Source organism: Pavona decussata, unplaced genomic scaffold (assembly GCF_977016875.1).
Source record: "Pavona decussata unplaced genomic scaffold, jaPavDecu1.1 SCAFFOLD_48, whole genome shotgun sequence".
In the NCBI taxonomy this organism is placed as follows: domain Eukaryota; kingdom Metazoa; phylum Cnidaria; class Anthozoa; order Scleractinia; family Agariciidae; genus Pavona; species Pavona decussata.
In genome coordinates, this window is record NW_028145470.1 from 418,356 (window position 1) to 442,211 (window position 23,856).

Genomic DNA, 23,856 nt, shown 5'->3' on the forward strand with positions numbered 1-23,856 from the left:
ACCGGAACTGCAGAATAGTATAATCATGTTCCGCCTGAATTGCTAAACATGACCGAGTATTGAAGCGTTTAGGCCTGGGAAGCAACTCAACCAATGGGAAGTCTGAACTTACATTCCGCTGTTCACCATGCATGAAGGCTTCTTAACTGGAGCGAGAAAGTAATTCAAAACAGCTTCCTCATGCATAATACAAAGTTATACGCTACTGTGGGCCTAGGAAACGATTAGAAACCTACAGTAGATGGAAAGTAATTGGTGAAGCTTGATTGAAGTACGACTAGTGCGGTTGGCAATTCAGATGCAGATTTGTAAAAATGATATTAATAATCTCCCGGGGTTGCTAGAAGCTAGCGGCAGGTAGACCAACACTGGAATCGTACATGAAGCATTCAGCGTAGATACAGACTGGAGTGTGGCTGCCTTCACTCTGGGCAGTTTCGATTCGCTTTGTTGAAGACCAAGAGAAGGCTTCGATACGTTGCGATGGCCTCGCGATACAACAAAAGAGGCGAAGGGAATTCGCTCTGGTGCATATGTACTTTGCCTATCATTATTTTTCCTTTTCTTGTTATATTTTTGCTTCATTGGAGTTTTTCTGATGAAGATTTCCTTCAATATTCGGGATTTCAAATGGAGAAACACAAAGCTGTCTCACTGAGCAATGATTTGCGCTCGCTGAAAGAGCAAACACTGTTTTTCGAATCATTGCTGAACATGACAAAGGCTCCAAACATAAATCATTCTCCTCAGCCTGTTTCCTCAGCCTCAGTTATTCTGGCGATTGATTCAGGAGAGCGAACGCCCCACGCTAAAGCTGATACCATTGAATTGCATCGACCCGAAGATAATTCGTTGCGTGGTGCCAGGGGCGAAGATTCTTTGGTTCGGGAAGTCAGGGGCGAAGATGCTTCAGTGCATGACAGCGGTGGCGAAGTGATAATCGTCACACCCTCACCTGATACAGTACAAATGCACAATAAGAAGTTAACTTACACCCCAAAAGATGAGAAAATTACTGGGCACGAGTTGCTGTCGGCCTTCTTTGAACAAGTTGTCCCCGATTACATGGCCGGCAAGTTGAACGTTCATACTTGGCAAGGAATATGCGGTCCTTACGTCGAACAACTCCGCCATTCTCCATTATTTCCTCGATTCCCGTATGTTCGGAAATTTCTTGAGGAATTCAAGTCACATCAGGAAGGAAGCGACTTTGGACAGAGAATTTTCGGATTCCTTCACCCAGAAAAGCAAGGATTTTACGAGTTTGCGATCACTTCCGATGACACTTCGGAGCTTTGGCTGAGCTCCGACAGCAACCCGAAGAAATCTCGACTAATCGCCGCCGTATACTCGGCTAATGGTGTAGCATCGACGACACCTCACAATTTTAAAAAATATCCCATCCAAAAGTCACGACAAATCGTACTGAAGCCATCTAAAAAATACTACATCGAAGCGCTTCATAAGCAATCAAAGGGCAGAAGCCATATTCAAGTATTTTGGAAAGAACCAGGTTCTCAAACATTTAGGATAATTCAAGGGTCATATTTATCGCTTTTTGTGGATGATAGGGACATGCACGATGAAGGAGAAGTTGAAGACATTGATTTCCATGGTTACGCTCCAGTGGGAATCCCTAGTCATACAAAGAGGAAGTTAGATCACGGTGTTAAGAAGTTTCTCTTTCAGTGCTAAAATCGTCCTCAGAATATTTTAAAAATCTCCAGAGGCAAGACTCCTCGACCTTCCCAGTCACCCCGGGTCAGTGGAAAGGAGTCTGAAGTATCAGCAGTCAGGCTGACCGGCTCTCAGCACATTTTAGATACGATATTTATTAGTTAAATGCGACTTGATCTCAGATTTTATACTTTTAGATTTTTTAAATTAAATGTAATTTAATTCAGTTTAGAACTATGATGATATTTTTTTAAGTTTTTTATAGCTGCCACAATTGTAAAGCACCATTTTCCGCACTCATTTTCGAGCCAGAACGGCTCAAAAACTGTATCAAGAGAATATCATGATCTCGGGACCATGCCGATTAGCGCTGCAAATACCTGTACGTACCGTTGATATAGGGGAGTACGCTTCCCTGCCAATAAAAAAGTTTAAACCAGTGTCGCTTTCCGACTTCTCCCTCCTCTATGTTCTATCAAAGAACAAGACTGATGTGACACGTCACGTGGTAAGCTAAAAAATATGCACTAGATCTGAAACGTCAGTCTCCAACCTAATTAATCTGACTTCCCTACACTGGAGATGAACTTAAGGGGGGATTTCACCTAAACGCCATTTTTCCGCCACTTGACGTGGCTTTAATGGAAATATCTCGTTCACGTTTCAAGCAATCCAAAAACTCTACACTCATCCCGTGAATCTGTATTGTGAGGTGTTTTGTGAATTTTTGGGGGATTTTTGGGTATATTTGGGAGGAGATAATTTTTCTTGAAGGATTGGTAAAATTAAGAGAAATAAGAAATATTGAAGATTTAGTGAAGTTTTAAAATTAGAATTTTTAGTTAATAATTAATAGACGGACACCAAGTTAGTCCACTAGCAACCTGGGGTGCTCTTGCCGGCGTGGGTATCAACTGTCTGTTGGTGTTCCAAAAATCATTTTCTTTCTTCTATCCCTTCTTAGGACCTCTTCAAATTTCATTCAAATTTAGGTAGAATCCCCCCTTAAGCCATATTGCGCACTAAATTACACCGTACATTCCAACCTCGTTCCCAGGGCCTTTTCCCTAGCTGGGAACGAGGTTGCGTACATTCAGGCCTGCTCATGGCGTCAAAATTACCAGCTTCCAAAGGAAAAAGTGAGACAAAGTCAACCACGACCCACAACTGGCCTGTTTCAGTAACATGGAGCAACGAGCAGTGTAGCCGGTTCTTGCTCTGGTTTGGATGCATTCTAATCCTTCTCCTGAGGGTTGCTCACAGAAGGTTTCCGCATGTAACCATTCATATACCTGGACTAACAGTTGTTCAAAAGCCGACAAACGCTAATTCAGGATTAAAGTTGACCAGGGTTCGACAGGGTGCTAGACCCTCCTGACACATGAATAAATTCTCTCTATCTATCTTGCCTCAGATGAAGAGTTACGCCATAAACGTATTTTCTGGAGAAACGTTTATTGATTTGCCATGTGTAACTGACGCATGGAACTTCCCGACAATGTTCTCGTTAACCGGCTTTGCTTCTTTTTATATCTCTATCAGGTTTATTTATGTTAAGTTGGATGATTTCCTCATGACTGGATAGAGGGCTTTGTCTAATAGTTTCAATGCTTTGGACTTGGACATCAGTTCAAGTCTTCTGAACAAAAGGTAAAAATATAATTGGTCAGGCGCATATCCAATGAATTTTTACAACCGGCCATAAGGCATTGATAAGGGTGTTCGAGTGGCTTTTGCAGCGCTTATAAGATTCGCTAAAATTACTGTATCAGTGCCTTGCTTGAATGAGCAACGGTTCGTTTTCCCCATTTGACAGCGTCCGACAATAAAGGGACACATGGGAGGAATTTGGCGGGAAAACCGCGGGAGATTGGTCCAAGCCTTTAGTGCGCATAACCTATTGTACGCTCCGCTGACTGAGATGACCATGCTTTGTAAGGGTGAATCGGCGAAATATATAAGATCGTCTTTTTTATAATTTACAGGACAAGATACAGGTTTTGTGGCCTTTCTGTGATATGTATTGGTAGAAAAAGAAAGGGCATTTTTAAGCAGTAACAAGTGATCTTCTTGAGATCACCAGTTCAAAGGTATGTTAGATTTTAAGCCCCAAAAAGAAATAGTCTACAACCGTTTCCTACCGTACAAAGACCGGCTAGATGAAGAATCGAACAAGTTTCTCTCCGAGATTAAGTACAATCTAGGACGTGCTGTGATATTCAAGGAGACAAGTCCAGGAGTTTTGTATTGGAGCAATAGATTGACAAAGTAAGTTGCTTGGAATAAGCGATAAATGCTAACGTTTGACTATATATGTGTAGAGTCATTTACATCCAGCTAAGTGTGCATGTCAACTTTATAAATTTGTAGCTTATTAATGGGCTTACTTCCTTTTGTCTTGTTTTCCGATCTCAACGGGAAGAAGTTTTACATAAACCCAATTTTGCATGCTAGTTAAAAAGCTATTTAAAACAATACAATTCGTATAGTGGTGATTTTTCTTCACGACAGAATTTTTGATCAGTGACAAATCAAAGGCCAGCTGTGTGAATCGCAGAAAGTTTAAATACTGATCAGGCGGTTTGATCAAGCTGGTGTTTGGTCTCTGTTGCCCTTTTGTCAGCCAAACTGTAGAATAACCAGCCACCTATTTAATGTATACCACTGAATAAGAATGGTTTCCTTTGTATTAATTTTGTAAGTTTCATTTCATTATGCGTTTTTATTCAGTGTAAATCAGGTGGGCAGATGTTCTGAAATCATCCCACATACTGTTTTGCTACCCAGTTGTATAATGATACTCATCCAGTCTGCAGAGTTTGGCAGAACTTGAGAGAGATCTCACATTTGTAAAGACATTTTACTTGCGTGTACCGCATGTAGTATGATCTTCAAATTTACCCACATGAATTGATGTGTGCAGGGTGCTACACTTCAATATAAAACCTCACTTGGGGATTGCTTAGTCCCAGCAATAGAGGTTTAGTTGAAGACTCTCCAACCTGCATGTTTGCAAATCTTAAAGACAAATTATTAGTAATTAAAAAGTCATCTGCGTCAAACTCCTTCCGTATTGTCAGTTGCCACCATTTTCAGTGACTATAAAATAAGAACATAGGAGTATACATGTACTTTTTTTGTTTGATGAGCTTAACATTCTGAGAAGGGTGTTAGTAGAAGGCTGTTTTCAGCAAGTTGTTGTTTCTCATGAGTCTTGCAGTCTCCATGTTTTGTAAAGACGTCTCAGAGTCTCTGTTTATTTTGCGAGCCTCGAAAAGCTGCTGACTCATAGAGAAGTTTTAATCTTGCTTTTATGGGCTGCCATTCCTCATTCAAATTACTGTAACTATAAATTTGATGATGCAATCAAATCTTCAAATTTCAGTTGTCCCATAACCAATAAAGATCCACACTGTGAGTTGAAGTTATGGTTAAAGCTTGTACTGTGTAGTAAATATTTTAAATTGTCTTGTGTCTTTGTTCCTTTAGTTATTTAAAGCTCTATGGGAGAAAATTTTCCAAGGAAGACCATTTGCATTTCGTACACATCTTCTTTGAATTGACAACTTCTCCCAACTTGGACCCTCAGTATGTTATTGCCTTTGGACATGTTTTAATTCAGCTACTGAAGTAAGTGGAATTATCTTGATAATATTATATGTGATCAACCTATCTTTATAATGTAAAAAATATAATAGTTTTGTAATGCTTTCTGTCCTCTCTGCTCATTTGAAATTGAATCCTTTCTACAGTGTTTGCAACATAACCTTCCAGTTTTGCTCCAAGGGCAATGTTTTTCAAAGCTTCCTTTGGCAGCCCTTAATGATAAAAAGGTTGCCAGATCCAGGTGTATGATGAATGTTCTGCCGCTAACACTAATGTGAAATGATAGATCAGAGAATTAACTCTGCAATGTACAGTTGTACATGTTGTAGTGTTAAGTGAACGCATGAATTTCTTACTGAGCTTTAGCCCTTGAAAGGAAATGGAGACCGCATGAGGTGAAGAAAAAATCTTTGACCTTAGTGGGAATCCAATCCATGACCTCTAAATCCAGATATAGCTTTCTTAACCTTGCAGACAATGATTTGCCGCTTAGTTTACATTAACTTTGAACTTGGCTCTTTCTGGTCTACTACTCCTGTTATGTTGCCAAGTTACTACCACAAAATATTTTGAGATGTGAAATGCTAGTTGCCAAAACTGTATTGATATGTTTTGAACATTACCTGAATGAAAACTGCAGACCATTTTGATCTAACGAAAATCAAGATGGCTGCTCCTCAGTGGGCTGACTATTACACATTTGGTGTTCTTGTACATCATTGTCTTCGCACAACCAGAAAAAAGAAATGAACTGCATCAGGTGTTATAATTAATGACACCTTATAATATTCTTATAGGAACACTGTCAATCTTTTTCATTTTGTCTACCTTTAAAATTTCAAAAATTAAAAAAAAAGGGACCATTACACCACTTCAGTGATGACTGAACACACAGCTTGCAAGTTGGTGGCCTTCAGGACAATTTTAGCTACCAGTCTTTCTTGCTACTTAGAAAGTGGTGACCAAAACAGTCACAGCCTGAAGCACTGTAGCTATACATGTAGAGGTATTTGTCCATGATGGTGTCACACAGAAAACCCAAGATACTTTGAACAGTGCGACTTGGTTTGTTCTGAAACAAAGGAAGGTTTGCAGTCTCTTTGCAGCACTGATTCTAATGGTTCAGGGATCAAGCATGTTATGCAAAGGACTGGTTAAGGTTAAGCCAGTTTGTTTGTTTCGCCTACTCAGCCACAGTATCTTTCTTCAATGTGTGGTTCCAGAAAATATTAACCCCCCCACCCCTTCGGAAATTCCTCAAATACAGAATACTCCCCCACCCCCCTCTGGAAAAGTTTTATTTCAAAAGAACGCCTCAAAAATCAGTTTGATGTGAACATTTCAGAAATATCAAGAGCTGCCTACATGAGGAGAAAATATGGGTTATCGAAGAGCGCGCGCGCTGTTCAATTTCACCGGTACAGTTTGCCAAAAAGCTCTTGATACTGAAATAATTGTTGTGTTTTATATTTACCTGTGGTCATTGACATCAAACTTTACCATTAGCTTCACTGAAGATTTTAAATCTAGATTGTTGGAATAAGTCCGGCAATGCAAAAATGTGTTTTTCATTTAATTTGCATATGTCATGTTTACGTTCCTATGGAAATTTTAGGAGATCAAATTGATCATCAATTGATGATTTTTCTCCTGGTAATTCAGTCTAGTTATTTTAGTCAATAGTTTTCCTATTGAATCGGAAAAGCATGGACAAAATAAGCATTAGCAGGGCAGGGAGACAAATAGAGCTTTCAGATCGTAACTTGAAACCACAGACGAAATGGAGCCGCAAAACGAAATTAGCATGTTCACGTTCTTATGCAAATTTTGTATGAGATCAATAACGCATTGAAAGAATGTTGAATTGGCTCTATTTTGTTGAATTTTGGCATAGAAATTAAGTTAATAGTTTTGGACTTTAAGTTGAAATACTTTGGACAGAATAAGTTTTAACACGGGTCAGTTTTGACAAACCAGTTATAATTGACCCCGGAATTGACCTTTGCCTGTAACTCTACACAGCATACAAAAATAACAAACAAATATTTCAATCTTTTATGTAAAATTGTGGCTTTCACTTTATAGCCATACAAAATTTTCCCTTTCAAACATTGATACAAATTCAATTGTTTCCAGTAAACAATATTTTCTATGCAAGAAAGTTTCACAAACAACAGTTTTATAATAACTGAGTCACGCAACGCAGACATAGATTTCTTGTCTCAGTTGGAGTACTTCGCTAACAAAGGCTTTTCGGAGAAGGGAAACATGTTTTTAATGTAACAAGGGTTTCGTTAAAACAGTTAAACAAAGTTATGTCTTCAAGAAAGATCTACGAAGTTGCAAAGTTGGTAAGTTACAATTTTGAACGTTTATGTCTGACATGAACGTGAAGTTGACCCTCTGGAAACTTATCCAACCATTCACCCCTCCTCCCCTCTGGAATTTCCTGGGCCATTGACCCCCCCACCCCTCTGGAATTTCCAATTCCCTCCGTGGTGGGGGTATGGATATTTTCTGAAACCACACAATCTCTAATTTCTTTTATTTTAGTATTGGTTATTAGAGGGCCACAAGTTAATCAGTAATTGCAGTTACGGTCACTTGTTACCTTCGTAAAATAAAGTCGCTTACTTACTTACTTACTTTATGGTCAACCCTTTCAGGAAGCAAGAATTGCTATCAAGAACTGATCTCGTGTTGCCATGGAGACCACTTTATGATCTTGTGGAGTTCACATTTTATTCGAAATATGAAGTGGCTGGACTCAAGAAACATCCCTTGTAAGTGACAGAGAAAACTCTGTATCATTCTACATTGTAGCATGTAACCAGGCCTTCCTTGTGTCATTTTCCCCAAACTATGATGTTAAATGAAGCAGAAGGAGCAGTGGGTCTGTCACTTATCCACTTTTCAACGTACAGTAGCCAAGTTGTGGTTTCTGTGGGACATGCATGTATTTGGTCAATTAAACAGACTTATTATTATTAATATAATTGTAATAGTGATAACAGCTGTCTCAAAATGTACCAGCAGCTAGTGATTTTGCCGCTTTAAGATATGATGATTTACTACTTAGTTCACATTGATTTTCCCGGAGATTCCGTTGGACTAAGCTCTTTCAGCCTACTGCTCTTGTTACATTATCTGGACTGCAAATCATTTTGAGAGGGCTGTGATAATAATTCGGCATTGCTGTTACTAGTTATCACTTGGACCTACTGGACTATTACACTGTACATGACATGATGTATAGCAAAAATATTAAAAGTTCCTTTTGTATTGTTTCATAGAAAGCTTGAAGAAACAGTAAAACGTGTTGTCTCTGTTTCAAGAGTGTAAGTATCTTTCAGATAGATGGTTTCAAACTAGCATACAAATTTATCTGCACAAAGTGCCACCATGCTAATTTTATGTTAGCATTCACCTGCTAAACAAAAAATGCATACATTTACTTAATGTTTTGTTTATTTCTCAAGTCTATTCTTTCCCTTTATGTGTAACGGCTATAAGTTGTGTAAATCATATTAAAGGGGTGTAAATAAGGGATAGGACTTACATGTACTTAATATTCAAGAAGGGGGTAGGTAGGGGTGTGTAGGTGTGTAACCTACTGTAGTAGGGGACTTTGGGTCCTGTTGTTTTTGCACTATCTCAAGTGTTGAGCGAATCTGTGGATAAATAAATTAACAAATTAAAATAATAAATATGTAGAACTTACATGTAACTACAAGTAGATACTGGTAATAAACTCAAGGATAAAATAATCAATAGACATGGTGTCAATACTTTCAAGTATGGGATTTCTTGGTCAAGTTGCTACAATCATGGACAAATCTCGTTAAGAAAAGTGCGAATTTTGTATATATATTCCAATCTACCTTAAAGAAAACACCGCCTGGAAAGTAACAAACCTTTACTCTCCCCCCCCCCCCCCCTTAACTCAATGTTGCTTTCAAGGCCGGACGATGACCCAGCCTTTTTTTTTCAGTGGCAAAACAACATTGATGAGGGGGGGGGGGGGGGGTGGCTGTGTTGATGACGTATCATTGTAGCGCTCGAATTTGGAGATTGACTGACGGTTTCTTAACCCTTTCATCCCCGATTGTGGTAAAATATGCCAAATTTACCAAGCTTACTCCATGTGCAAGCTAGTGGACTACAAAGAAGACTGCTTTAACTGAAATTAGACCTTTAGACCTTGTTTGCACATTAGGTTCCTTACTCCAGTTGTGAACCCCACCTACATGTATGGCTAATGCTCTTAATTAGTATGGTTGAGGCTAGTTTTGTTAGTGTTCTATGTGCAGAATTCCAAATTTCTTTTTTTGGTCTAACAACTGCTTGAATAGCTGGTGAAATCACTGACTGTTTCCATGTTTTATTCAGGTATTTCTCTGAAGAATCCACCCAAGAAATGCTAGATGAATGGAGGCCATTGATGTGTCCTTATGATGTGACTTTTGGTAAAGCAATGTTTTATTTTGCATTGTTTTTACCCACATCACTACCCCCAGAGAAACATGACAAAGGCTTCAAGTAAGTATTCAGTATAGGAGAATCTCCTGTTATTGTCAAAGTACATAATTATAAAGTATTTGTCAGATTACACAATGTACAAGATGTCTAAAGGGATTGGTTTCTGAAGAAACTATCATGCTACATCAGTGGGGGAGTGAAAATGACAACAAAATATCATTCAGCTTGTTAATTTAATACCTGTTGAACTCAGTTGACGAAACCAAACATTCAGTCAGTCAGTCAGTCAGTCAGTGAGTCAGTCAGTGAGTCAGTCAGTCAGTGAGTCAGTCAGTCAGTGAGTGAGTGAGTCAGTCAGTCAGTCAGTCAGTCAGTCAGTCAGTCAATCAGTGAGTCAGTCTGTCAGTGAGTCAGTCAGTCAGTTGAAGTGAGTGAGTGAGTTAGTCAGTCAGTCAGTCAATCAAGAGACAGTAATAAATTTATTTAAAACTTTGGGTGTTAAAGATGGAAGCTGTACTGTGTATAGAATGTACATGGATCCAGACAAGCACATGACAAGTGTACATGATTCATTGTGTTTCAATAATAATTGATTTAAACTTATTCCAGGTTGTGGTTTGACGAGCTATTAGGTATTTGGCAGTCATTTACAAACAGTTCTAGATGGGAAGAGGTATGTATTATCTGTAACATTTCCACCATGCAAATAATAACAGTACAGGCAAATGTCGGTGAAGAACTTCCATTTGAATGGTCAAACACAGGGGTTTCATCCACAGGCTCAAAAGTTTGAAACGTGTTGTACAGGATAATAAACAGCACCATAGGAAGGCTATTGTGCTGCTCAGTAGCTTTCATTTGAACAGTCACATGTAAGGATTTCATTCACAGGCTCAAAGTTACAACCACTTTGTACAGCATAATAACCAGCACCACAGGAAAGTACCGCTCAGTAGCTTTTGTTTGAATGGTCACACTTCATTATTTTATCCACAGACTCAAAGTTAGAGGACACAGGATTATTCATTTATAAGAATGTCATCAACTAAGACTCAACATCTGGATTGATATCATATGACCAGAGCTTTGACTCTAGTGAAATGTTATTCACTTCCGAGAAGAAATATATTTTATTTCTTGCTGAAATTAATTTTTAACAGTAATTTTCATATAATTTTTTTAGGACTGTTTAAAGTTGTTTTCCCGGCTTGCTAAGGATACTGTTGGATATGTTGACTGGAATCCATATCTTCCAACTGTGAGTCACATCATTGAAAATTATTCTTAACTAGCTTTTATTCTTTTTTTAAACTAATCACAGAGCGTAGTGAAGCAATACCAAAATTTCTTTCGACACTCAATTGAAGACCGCTCTGATATTAGTTTAGTGTAAGTAAATGATTAGAAAGGTGAAGTGAGGATGAGCAGGGAGCCTTTTATTTCAGGATATATGGAGGCTTGGCAACTTCCGGCTTTAATAACATAACTTTGTCCCTTTAGTGTAAAGCCAAACTCAAGTTGTTATTTTACTCTTGTTAGGTATTTACTCGTATTTTACGGAATTTTCATCTTCCTGTTGGTGGTAACACCCTGGTCAGCAGTGTAAAAGACTACTCAACCATCATTAGTACATTTGTCATTTGGATTGTCAATACAATGGTATGTACAGTGCATTTAACCCTTAGTGATCAACATCAAATTTCTCCTTGTAATTTCAATGCTTATTCAATCCCTGAGGTCATGAGAATTAAGGATATGATCATCCGCAGTGAATTTTCTTGATAATTTAACAACTTCTCCCCGTTACTTTTATAGGAAAAGTATGGGGACAAGATAGGAGAATTTGTTCTTTGATATTAGGGGTTAAAGAGTTAAAGACTTTTGTGGGTGTCTCATGAATGTATTCACAGCGGATATTTTGTGCAGCGCACAAGAAAGAGAGTTTGATCACACATCAAAATGTCAGGAGGAGTATTGTAGTAATATTATTATAATTATTGTTTTATTTATGGTGAAGTTTTTCTTTCCAGATCATGTAATATTCCAACAATTTAATATGTGTTTCTATCTCAGGATCTACAAATTCATTAAAGCATGTGAGCTTTAGTTTTATGATTTCATCTAAGGTTTATTTTTTTTTATTCCTTATTCAGCATAGTTCCAGTACAACTCAGGACCACCTCAGTAAATTGTTCAAAGCTCTGGAATCTTTTTATCATCCGTCAAATAACGGACGTTATACAGTAAGTGCTACACCCTCCTGACACATTAACAAATTTTATCTATCTACACTGTATCTTGACATTGAAAAACTTTCGTCAGGCAAGTTAATTTGAGTCAAAACAATTAAACATGCATTTTTCTGGTAATTTAAATGTGACTTCAAATTCCTGTATAAATTGCAATAACATTGCCACTGAATGGCAAGATAGAAACGCTGCCTTGCCTTGAGACTCCCCCCGCCCAAGGAATTCAGATATGCTTTATTTTTCTTTTATTACATCTCATTATATCACTACAACTGCACTTTCATCATCCAAACCCTATCAATTACCATAAAAAATACTGTCAATTCCCTTTATTGTGGACACCCTCAGGACTGCAAGTTAGTGTCCTTAATAGCAAGAGTCTGTATTAGCAGGAATTTATTTCAGTCAAATGTCTGGATTTTAATATGCCAAAGAAATGTAGATCAAAGTTCGACTGCCTGATCTTTGAGATGTTGTTCATTAAGGAATTGAACCCTGAGTTAAATACTCAGAAAGACTCTATTCACGCCAAACTCTTTACATGACTCCGGCTGCGTGGGAATACTTCATTAAGATCACATATTTTTGCTTTTATTTGTCTCTAAGGAATTATTTTACATTTATATTCACTTTCATTTTGCTCATCACTGACTTGATAATGACGTTGAGCAAACGTTGAAACGTCGTCGCTTTTTAAACTTTTAGACCAAGATGGTTTTAAATTTTTTAAAGTTTTCAACATTATCGCAATTTTTTATAGTTAAATTATTTAGCTGCTGTCCATATTATCGGGAAGTCCGTAATAGGGAGGTGTCTGCAAGGCGAGAGTTGACTGTAATCATTATGAAATTGCTATAAAATCATTGGTAGTTAAAAAACAGTGCAGCTATTCTTCAATTTTATATAATTACCCATTGTATCCAGAATAAATGTGATGGTATATATATATTTTAAGCCTGGTGAATAAATTAGGTTTGACTCCTGATAGGAGCACGCAGATTTTTCATTTTTCTTAGTATGCCTGTGTCACTCACTAAATAACACATCATTCTCATAATAAGAACTTTTTCCTGTTTTCAGGGAAAACTCCAGCGGTTTCTTTACAACCTACCCAAAGAAATGATCAAGAGACTTCACAGGTAATTATCAATAATAATAATGATGATGATGATGATGATGATGATGATGATGATGATGATGATGATGATGATGATGATGATGATGATGACTATTAATGTTACTCCCCACTGAGCATCTGGGTTAACTTCGAAAGACCACTATCCTTGGAACAGTTAACATAGTGCACAAAGTACTATCAAGTAACAGCTTCCCAATAGTACCTGATATGTCGACAGGTTGGACATGGCCCTACTGAATGTAAAACAGGATACAAAATAATTTTCTTTAAGCTGCTGAAAGACCACCAACTTTCTGCCTTCAGTTGGTACTCTGCCGCACAACCTGAGCTGCTCTTACTACCAAAATTATCAAGTAGCAGCATATTTGGGTTGTACCAGTATATGCAGACCACGCAGAGGTGCGAGCTAACAGAGTGGATGCGAGGATCGTAGATAAGGAGAGGAAGACAGTAACCCTGTTGGAGATTAGTTGCCCTTGGATTGAGAACTGGAAGCAGAAGGACAAGGAGAAAACCCGCAAGTATGCCCCACTACGATGGGAAATCAAGAAGCAGTACCCGGGTTACAAGATCAGCATAATTCTAATGGATGTACTTAGGGGATTCTCTAAGGGACTGAGTAGTAGTGTGAGGGAAATAATAGGAGCAAAGCATAGCAGAGATGTCCCAGGATGGATGCAGAAGTCTGTCCTAAGTAGTAGCATGAACATTGCTAGAACGTTTAAGGTCTTGACTGTGCTAGATTAAGATGCTCAAACACCCGTTGCATCAAGCTAATAGCTAGATGAAGCATAGACGATACAAGAATTTTAAGACTTTTCTTTTTAATATTATTTTAATACATGAAAGGCTGCTAAAGAGGTGGTCAAGCAACAGCTGGTACCACAAGTAAATTATGTTAGTCTTGGAACAGCAGGACAACACTGTGAAAGTTAGACTTTTGTCTCATGCAACCTGCAACTAAATCAAACATGTTCACTTTCAAAATTGTTTTCATCAGAGAGAGGTTTCCAAAGAATTCATGGGAGACTGCCATTCCAGTGGAGGCCAAACTAACAGATGAGGAGCTCACAGCATTTGTTGAATGCCTTAAGCCTGCTGTTATGCTAGCTGTGTTTAACAAGAGTGGTAGCTTTGATGCAGCAGGGGCACTGCAGAACTTGGCATTAATTAAACCTGATGTTGTCCTGCCAACTCTATTAGACAAGTAAGTTAACACAAATGATTGATAAATCGACCCCTATAATATTCATGGTTAAATTGTTTGCCTAACTGTCATGCGTCTCTTATGTCAAAGGTTATATGTTGCACTGGCTACATTGACAGAGCCACACCAGTTGACTGCGACATTAAACTGTGTAACATCTGTGGCCAGAGCTCTTGTGAGGCCAGATGCATCGTACCCAGCAGGCCGAAGCCATGTTCTAACATTACTACAGCTGGTGTTACCAGGAATAGATCCTAATGACTTCAGAAAGGCTTTGGTGAGTACTGCGTTGTATTAGAAATAGAATGTTTGTTTCACGTGTAATTAATGTGCTTCTAACTGTTTGGTCTGTGAATGAAATTTAATGAAAGCTACCGTAGAATATTTTCTTGTTGTCCTGTTTATTTTGTCATGCAAGGTGGTTCTATCTTTTTGAGTCTTTGGATGAAATTTTAAGGTGTGATCATTCAAAATGAAAGCTACTGAGGAGTGCTTTGGTACTGTTTATTATGCTGTACAAGGTGGTTTTAACTTTTAAGTCTGTAGATTAAATCCTAAAGTGTGACCATTCAAATGAAAGCTACTGAGCAGTACTTTCCTGTTGTGGTGTTTATTATGCTGTATAAGGTGATTCTAACTTTTAAGTCTGTAGATTAAATCCTAAAGTGTGACCATTCCAATGAACGTTCCTGAGTAGTACCTTGTGTTGTACAGAGTAGCACATGGTGGTTCAGGTTTGGGCTCCCTACAGGAACCGATCAGTTATGACTTTTTCTTTCTTTGCAGGGAACATTTATGTTCATCTCTACCGTTGTCTGTCTGGTTCCAGTGGTTGATTGTTCAGAAGCTGTTGGAGTAGTGGAAATGACAGAGGTAATGAACTTTCACTTGTGTTATTAAAGGGACACTTTGATATCTCCTATTTTTATTCTGATTTGGGAAAGGAGCTGTATGTGAAACAAAACAATGTTTACTTAGGATGTCTTTCTGTAGTATAAATGTATGTTTACATGTCTTATGACTTTTATACCCTCAGGTTTTAATTTATCTCAATTCTATTTAGTGGATAGATATATTCTTTTATTATATTATAGACACAAGTGTTTTACTGGAAAAAACACCACTTGTAAAATTCATGCGAGACTACATCCGGGACCCAAGTGGCATATTTTCCATATTCTCACTAGGGAGGATATTGGTGACCTCATTTCCTGCTTTTTCACATTTGTTTGTGCAAACAATCTGTAAAGCACTTGGGTCTAAGTATGTAATAAAAAGAAAATTACATGGTAGCTTGCAGACATGAATCTTACTTTCTTGTGTTAAAAACAAAATTTTACTCGTTCGTAAAATATTGTTTTACCACTCGAAAATAAAATTCATACATGTTTCTTTGTACTGCTGTGTAATATCCTCTACACTGTCAACCGTGGACAGTTATTTGTCATGAGCTACTTATGTTTTTGGCTGATTAGATCTTTCGCAGATCCTGTGTATACCTGCAGCATTTTCGTTTGCGGCTCCTTGCATTTTATTCTTTTCTTTTCTATCTCTCTACGCACTTGAAACATACATGACACTTGTCCAAACTTTCATACCAGATGGTGCTTTCTATTTGTCAGAAATGACCACAAAGGCTGGTTTGTCTGCAAATACCTGTAGAATGCCCCAAATTTTAATAAAGGACTGGCAACATGCCACCCTTTTGGATTCCTTCAAAATGAGCCTGGTACCCTAAAAAGTGATGTATTTTATCTACAAACTGATTGAGTTCACCAGCTGTTATTTCTGACCAACGGAAAGTGCCCATTCCTTGAGTCATAAAGGTGCAAGTTCATGATTTTTCATCCTATTTCACTAAGAAACCAATATAAGATATTCATAATAAATTATACTGCCTAAAAACCGTTAATGCAAAGTTTCACCTTTTTAGTGTCTTACCTTTGGCTGACTTGTACTTTTTTGGAGTGCACTGTAAATTGGTTATTTTTTTTTTGCCAACCTTTGAAGTGATTTCTGGTTTTTGTGTTTAATATTTTGCAGGATGAAAAAGAGCTATGCCTTGCAACAGCTCAGTTTGAAGACTTCGTTTTGCAGTTTATGGATCGGTATGTTTATGTCTAAAGTTTTATTGACGAATATTCTCATTACAGTATTATTTTACAGGCATTAGAACTTTAAAATTGATAATCTGCATTAAGTGGTCACCCCTTCATGTGCATGAAGTGAACTTTTTTTTTGCAGATGCTTTGTAATGATTGAAAACTCATCATTTGAGAACACATCAGAACTAGACAGCACAACAATGAAAGCTGATCAACGACACTCACTTGAAGGAATGATGGGAATGGGCGTGGCCTCAACATTCCATGCGATTCTCATGCAGAGTTCACCCAAGATTTTCCAGGTAAAGTCTATAATGTCCTTAATCTCTCCAAAGTCTTAGCCAAATGCAAACATCCTTTCTGATACATTTTCTTTGAAGAATTACAAAATGAATAGCATCAACAGATTGAGACATTGTTTGTACAGCAACCTTCATATGAATGGTCTTTTTTTCTCTGGAGTTTCGTCCACATATTAAAACTTCCACAGCAAAATAAACTTACAGCACCACATGATAGTACAGCTTAATAGTAACCATTGCACTGATGACTGAACAGATAAATGCATGACCAGATGGATGGTTACAACTTAAAATGAATGAATTATCACAGCAATCGCCACTCTTTAATATTCCATCCAAAAAAGTTATAATCCTATTACATGATTTAAGTTTCTACCTTAGGAGTGAAGGATTGCAGCAGAGCATGAATTTAGTAGATACATAGTTAGCAAAGTGAAGCATTAGAGTGTTATTGTTAAACCCAGAACATTTTCCCCTGCCTTTTTCAGTTCACAATTATATTCCCGCTGACTATCATACAGTGATTTTATAGTATGTAGTGTATTATACCAAATAAATTTGACATCATCCATTTTTCAGAATTGTGCCATTGTGTCTGTTTGAACTGACTTGCAAAACAAAATGTTCTGAGCTATTAATTTTTTTTTCTTGTGTTGTAGTGTGCCCTTGAGCAGCTGTTTGCCTTTTGTGCCAACAAAGTACTTGAAACAAAGGTGGCAGGAAAGATGGCTTCAGACATGTGCCGTGCAGCTGCTAGGGTTAGTTTTATGCGACAGTGATGTTTAAATTACAGTACAGTCCAGAAAAACTAAAGGTAATTTCCTTGGTTTTGATTCACAATAGGTTTCTATATTGTGGAGTTGCAGTGTCCAGTGCACTGGCGTGGTTAGCGTCAGACTTTCGATCAGACTGACAAACTGCTGGGGAGTTGAAGCATGTATTATACATATTGACATGATTTGTTTTATTTTAGACAAACCCCTCAGCGACGCTCAAGATGTTTGTTCCTCACTGTTGTTCAGTTATTGAACATTTGACATCAGGTGAGTTAGTAGCTGTATATAAAGCAGTCTGATGTAGGTTTTCTGTTGATTTACTTCCTTTTGTTTCTTAGTGGAAGGTATGTTTGAGGAAGAAGAAGTTGATGATCAGTTGCTTTGGAATCTACAGATTTTATCAGAGGTTAAACTATTATTTTGTTTTGTAACTCTTCCTCCTCATCCTGTTTCAGTTTTTGTCATAATTTCTTTGAATTTGTTACTAATCATTGAGGTCCAGTTGGATAATAAATCTCTTATTAATAATTATTACATGTTTTGGCATGTAGTATCCATGTGTATTCTAATTCTTTGTTTGTATTTTGATGCACCCTGTGGGCTTGTCAAGATACAGCACAACTTATAAAACTGTACAGTGATACTACACATAAAAAATGTAACAATAATTATACATGTATTTTAACTGGATCGTGGTATAATGCGATTCCAGGGATTTGACTGGCTTAGCGGCCATGGTATATGAGCAATTACACCATGCTCAAAAAATAGTAACCATTTAACTCTCTTCTGGTTGTTCAAGATTGCAAAGCAAAATCAGCAAGATCTAGCAATATTTCTTGATGATGAATTTTTTGATAAATCAATAAATTACTCGTTGCTACAATATGCGCCTCATTGGCAATCTATCATCTTACATCCAACGTATGCTTGTGGGGTAATTGTTAAGTCTACAGTTATACAGGTATGTAGTTATGTACGGCAGAAGTGATTTTAAGGTTGATGTTGTTTTTGCAGGTTGTACGTTCCAGTGGAGTGTTAGCATACAAAGACAAACTCATTGCAGCAATAAAATCTACAATTCACCTCAAGTGCAAGGAAGCTGCTACTTTGGGAGCCACAGTAGGTGGAATTTGTTCTGTTTTATGGCATAGATATGAACATAAAAAGGAATCAGATTCAAGAGTTTTGTAACAACATTGTAAAGAACACTTGATCAAGACTTTTTCCATCTCCACTATACCTGCAGCTTCTAGAACACATGTTGCGGCCATTAGCAAAGATTTATCCCATGGAATGGAGGAGTGTGCTGGTTGATTTTGGAACACCACCAACAGAACATCTGTTTATAAGGGTAGGGGATTACTGTTCATTTCTTATGTGGTGGGCTGGGCTGGTGGGAATTTCTTTTTGAAATTCTGAGGACTGCAGGGTGACTAAATTACAGGTGGCTGCATTGGAAGATCATGCGTGGTTTATACAATCACGTACATAAAAATTAAACATAAGAAGATAATAGGAAACAAACGCTTTTTCCACCCCTACTCTCAGGAATTTGATTTCCAATTCAGAGCCAGTAGATACTTGTAAGTATTGAGCATCCATATTTAAGGAATGGGAGCTCATTTGACCCATAGGGTTTGATTAGAATGTCAAAATCAATGTCCTGCAATCTCCCTCTGAAGCGAAAATATTTAGTTATTATGATGATGATAATAATAATAATAATAATAATAATAATAATAATGATATTTATCCAGGGAGCCCACTCGCCTCGGCGGTTTTCAGTGAAGGTGTATTATGTGTAAGCTACATGTAGTCTTTAGTTTTATTTTAGTTCTTTGTATTTGAGGACCCTTCTGTAAACCAATTTTTGTGATGTTGGTATCTTCAATAAAGATTACCATTATTACTGCATATAATTATAATCACAATGTGCATGTGTTTGTGAGCTGTCTTTAACCATCACAACTGATCTTTTCTTTGTCAACTAACACACAGGATTGGGGAAAGCCAGGGGATTTGTTTAATCTCAACATTCAGTGGCACATACCAAGTGAAGAAGAAAAGCTTTTGGCAAAGGAGCTGCTAGATACATTTTTACAACCAGAGCTGACAAGACTAGAGAAGTTCTTGGATGAGTCGCTTACTCTCTCAAGGTGAATGCTGTGAATAGTTAGAAAAAAACCCAACTCCAATCTAAATTAGAATTGAAGAGGTGCCTGGAAAATAAGTGACATCTGATAAACTACTAGATCCTCCTTCCAAATTACTTTGTGTTTCCTTGTAAAAAAGGGGGGGGGGGTGGGGGGGGAGAATTCAATATGAGATCAAGAGTCGCTTAATTAATGCCTTTTTCCATGCACCACTTCAATTTATTTCTGATTATTTCAGAAGGGTACACTTCCATTATAAAAAGTGCCTTTTTCTTTCCTTTTTTTTTATATACAAAATTACCTTTTATTTTTATTGCCTAGAAGTTTAGTTTGTTAGCAGAATAGTTATTTTTGAACTGATTTTTTTTCCCTTCAGGGAGGAGCGTCAGCAGTGTCTAAACATCATAGCTGGATGTGTGTCTGGAGCAGCCATACTCTTACCAAACTGGAATAAACCACCACTCGAAAACATGTAACATACATCTCTCTCTTTTTTTAAATCTTTACAATCAGAATACATATAAAGTAAGGAAAGTAAAGGAAGTCAATAAATATAACACTACAATTAAGACTCAAATGGGCGGACTATGATCAGGACTTACAGACTCATGTAAGGCATCGCACCCCTACCCCCCCCCCCCCCTGCTTCTTTAAATAATGGTGAGGAAAAAATCATTAAAAGTGTAATTTTCACAATAAATAGTTACAATCTATGATGGTTAGATGGTTAGAAAATCTTGGGTGATTGTTTTATTTATTCTCATAACCTGTTTGTTAAATCAAGTAGTGATATTGTAAGGAGAAATTACATGATGATCTTTACTGGAGCTCACATCTGGGAAATTCTTTTGATACTGAGGTTCTTCAGAAATGAAATAATTGTTGAAAGGCTTCAAACTTTTTGATAGGTAAATGTTGAAGTTCTGTATTTTATAGATATTTAAAGGATTTTAATGTACACATTTTGTGTGTTTATTTTTCAGAGGCCTCAAGACTCTTGTTAGCAGAGGAAGATTTCAGAACACTGTATCAATGGACCCAGGTACATGCTGCAATAAATATTACAGTTTGCAAGTTTTTTTATGTAAATTATGACAAGAAAGGTTTTTTATGTTTGTCTGTAGTAAAACTTCATTGTAGTTGAATCCCATTATAACTGACGCATTCCCTGTTTCAGATGTATCAATGGGAGAAAACAATTCACGAGCACGGATAGCAGAGTTGATTCACAGACTATTGGGTAACATTGTGTTTACTAGTGACAGTTAATAGTTACAATAATGTGACAGAAACAACGTTGCAGTCTTATGTAATAAAACGAACTTGGTAAAATCCTTTGGCTATGTAACACCATTCTGGCTTTTGATTGTGTATGAAATCCTAAAGTGTGACCAATCAAATGAAAGCTAGTGAGCAGTACTTTCCTGTGGTGCTGTTTGTTGTGTTGTACAAGATGATTCTGTTACTCTTGAGTCCGGTGCTGAAATCTTAAAGTTCAGTTATTTATCACTCTTTTGATTTTTATTACATTTTTTCAGATCATCTTCTCTGCCATCATGAGGATGACACTAAAGCACTTTTAATTATTGTGAAGGTACCGAAAATTAAAAAAAGTTTGTTTCTTCCTCATACTGTAGCCTTATTTATCATATAGCAGCACTTTAGTATTGATGTTTTCTGGATAATTTCTTCAGGTACCAAAACTTTTAAAAATGTTTCCTTTGATATATTACAGATCTATGATCTTCTAATGCTCCATGTTGGGGGAGACAGAGACGAGTTTGATGGCAGGTACAGTTTGAATTTCTCTCATTTTCTTTTCCTTTTTTCTTATCGTTTTGTCATATGGTTGTAACTTTTGAACCTGTGGATGGATTCCTAAAGTGTGACCATTCAATTGAAAGCTACTGAGCAGTACTTTCCTCTGATGCTGTTTATTAACAATATACTTTTATTTTATTTAATAATGAGTATTTTCAACTTTTTGGTAAATGCTGCTAAATTATTCCTTTCCTCAGATGGCGCAGTGCTTCTGCTGTCAAGCGAGCAATGGAGGATAAAGTATGTAACAGATCTTTAGCGTGCATTGATAGTGTTATGTCCCCAGATTTTTGACCTCACTGTTTGTAGACTTGAAGGTGTTTTATTAGGGCAAATGTCTCACTGTTTCATACTCACAGAGGTCACAGCTTTTGATTTGTTTTAGTGACTCTGATTCTCTCCTTTTCCCACACTTGTGGCATGGGTAAATTCCACATAATTTCTATTTCATGGCCGCGCCCAGAAAATGTTTCAGTAATTTTACAATATTGTTTTATCGTTATTTTCTTTTTAGCTTGCTGGTAAGAAGAAGCATGTCAGGCCACTGCTCATTGAAAGAGTTCAGCTGCAGCATGAGGTATACATACAGAGTAATTTATTGGAGTCGTACAGTGATCACTAAGATGCTACTTAACGACATGGAAGACACCTAAGTTTTTTGCTGCAGCTTACACTTCTTTTGGTGCTTTCCATTTTCAGAACTGGCCAGCCAGTTCGATCATTTCACAAACGGAATGCCCCAATTTGAACGACAGTTCATATGTCCCTTTTTTTGAATTCCTTCAAAATAACGCACACTATTCTCAGAATGTGCCATTTTGAATAATTCAAAGAATCAGTCCTTCAAATTTGTACATCTGGCTGGCCAGTTCTGACAAACAGAAAGCGCCCTTAATCTCATCCAATGCAGTATACATGTGAAAGTCTTTAGATATAAAAACTTCACTAAAAATATTAGGATCACTCAAACAGCATTGCCATCTATTAAACTTAGTACGGATCTCCATTTTGGACTATTGACTTCCTATCTTATGAGCCAGTGTCACAGGATTCTCTTTTGTTTTCAGATGCGCATCCTTGATCGTGTCTCAACGCAGTTAACGACTCTACACAAAGTGTTGCTGGATGATTTGTTTAAACTTGCAACAACAGTTTACACAGAGGTAGGACTTTTTGCTTTATTGGTTACATTGCAGATGGTTTTTACTCACTTGCATCATCTTTATACACTCAGTTGTCCAGTGGTTGGAATTTTCTGAGACTACATTCTTCACCCTCATTACATCCTTCTGCAATTAGTGTTTGGTAGCTTTCCTTTTCTGGTTCGATGTGACTCACATATTGGCCTATTTCATGACGCTGGGATAGCAGTGTGAAATTTGAAGAGACAGGAACGGTCTCTCCCAAAACCTCCATGATTTTTACCCTTTGGCATAGTAGAAATCACTGCCACCAACTGCCAGGATAAGTTTTTTTCCTGAGTTTTGTAACTTTTCAGACTTTCTGATCCATAAAAAGCAAACAGAAATGCATAAATATTTTAATCTCTGCTGAAACTTGCTGTGCCTTAGAAATCACCATGAATTTCAACAGTTCAAAACCAGACGCTACGCCAGAAAAATCCAGTTGTTCTCTTTTTCAGTGCTAATCTTTTAGAATCCAGTCGCTGACATTGACAAAATTAAATCCCGCCAGAAAATGCCAAGTTTTCTTAATGACAAACTTTTCTAATTACAACTCCCACAACTGTTTAAATTGTATACCAAACGGTGCTCTGTACTATCATTTATCATCAAGCTGTCGCGAAATGTCATGTTTGTCATCTGATGAAACTTAACCTCATATTACATGTATATTAAGAAGAGGCAGCGTGGTCGAGTGGTTAGGGCGTTGGACTTTTAATCTGGAGCCGAGGTCCCGGGTTAATGTTCTACTCTGGCCGCTAGCTGGAGTTGTTTCTTGGTAGCCCCGAGTTCAACTCCTCGGCCACGCTTGTAAATACCCAGCTGGTCTGCCTGCTGCCAGATATTATCATCATCATTATATATACTCATGATATTTGGATGTTGTTCATTATCTTCAGGTTCGCATCAAAGCTCAAAGGGTTCTGTCATCCTGTATTGATGTGTATGATTACCTGGCTCGAACCTTGATACCACCAACATTATCAAAACTTCAACCCAGTCCAGACATCTCTCACGAGGAGTTTAAGGTTGGTGCATTGTGTAGCACTGTACAAGCAAGTTCTCTTTATAGAAAGGTTCTAGAATGGCAGAGTAATTAAAGGACGAGGTGCATAACCGATCTATTTTACTTTTTAGATCTCTAGTCGTTTTGTTG

The 23,856-nt window shown here is 37.5% G+C and overlaps 2 protein-coding genes across 2 annotated transcripts in view; both read left to right on the forward strand.

The window, feature by feature from the left end:
* Positions 1 to 224: 224 nt before the first annotated feature.
* Positions 225 to 2,106, forward strand: LOC146481634 (uncharacterized). Its single transcript, XM_085107599.1, has one exon. The coding sequence runs from the start codon at positions 484 to 486 to the stop codon at positions 1,693 to 1,695; it is 1,212 nt and encodes a 403-aa protein (XP_084963725.1). The 5' UTR covers positions 225 to 483; the 3' UTR covers positions 1,696 to 2,106.
* Positions 2,107 to 3,600: 1,494 nt separating this feature from the next.
* LOC146481635 (proteasome activator complex subunit 4-like) overlaps positions 3,601 to 23,856 on the forward strand; it is a 40,795-nt gene continuing 20,539 nt past the window's right edge. Inside the window, exons 1-30 of the mRNA XM_085107685.1 lie at positions 3,601 to 3,945; positions 5,167 to 5,307; positions 7,950 to 8,066; positions 8,577 to 8,621; positions 9,673 to 9,822; positions 10,372 to 10,435; positions 10,946 to 11,020; positions 11,302 to 11,421; positions 11,916 to 12,005; positions 13,092 to 13,150; positions 14,150 to 14,356; positions 14,447 to 14,633; positions 15,143 to 15,229; positions 16,400 to 16,464; positions 16,601 to 16,763; positions 17,423 to 17,521; positions 17,737 to 17,806; positions 17,878 to 17,945; positions 18,557 to 18,661; positions 18,789 to 18,893; positions 19,541 to 19,698; positions 20,072 to 20,167; positions 20,679 to 20,737; positions 20,873 to 20,935; positions 21,234 to 21,289; positions 21,431 to 21,486; positions 21,714 to 21,756; positions 22,031 to 22,093; positions 22,584 to 22,679; positions 23,600 to 23,728. Of these exons, the coding sequence (XP_084963811.1) occupies positions 3,770 to 3,945; positions 5,167 to 5,307; positions 7,950 to 8,066; positions 8,577 to 8,621; positions 9,673 to 9,822; positions 10,372 to 10,435; positions 10,946 to 11,020; positions 11,302 to 11,421; positions 11,916 to 12,005; positions 13,092 to 13,150; positions 14,150 to 14,356; positions 14,447 to 14,633; positions 15,143 to 15,229; positions 16,400 to 16,464; positions 16,601 to 16,763; positions 17,423 to 17,521; positions 17,737 to 17,806; positions 17,878 to 17,945; positions 18,557 to 18,661; positions 18,789 to 18,893; positions 19,541 to 19,698; positions 20,072 to 20,167; positions 20,679 to 20,737; positions 20,873 to 20,935; positions 21,234 to 21,289; positions 21,431 to 21,486; positions 21,714 to 21,756; positions 22,031 to 22,093; positions 22,584 to 22,679; positions 23,600 to 23,728 (3,012 nt within the window). The 5' untranslated portion in view covers positions 3,601 to 3,769. The remainder of the gene's footprint in view (positions 3,946 to 5,166; positions 5,308 to 7,949; positions 8,067 to 8,576; positions 8,622 to 9,672; positions 9,823 to 10,371; positions 10,436 to 10,945; positions 11,021 to 11,301; positions 11,422 to 11,915; positions 12,006 to 13,091; positions 13,151 to 14,149; positions 14,357 to 14,446; positions 14,634 to 15,142; positions 15,230 to 16,399; positions 16,465 to 16,600; positions 16,764 to 17,422; positions 17,522 to 17,736; positions 17,807 to 17,877; positions 17,946 to 18,556; positions 18,662 to 18,788; positions 18,894 to 19,540; positions 19,699 to 20,071; positions 20,168 to 20,678; positions 20,738 to 20,872; positions 20,936 to 21,233; positions 21,290 to 21,430; positions 21,487 to 21,713; positions 21,757 to 22,030; positions 22,094 to 22,583; positions 22,680 to 23,599; positions 23,729 to 23,856) is intronic.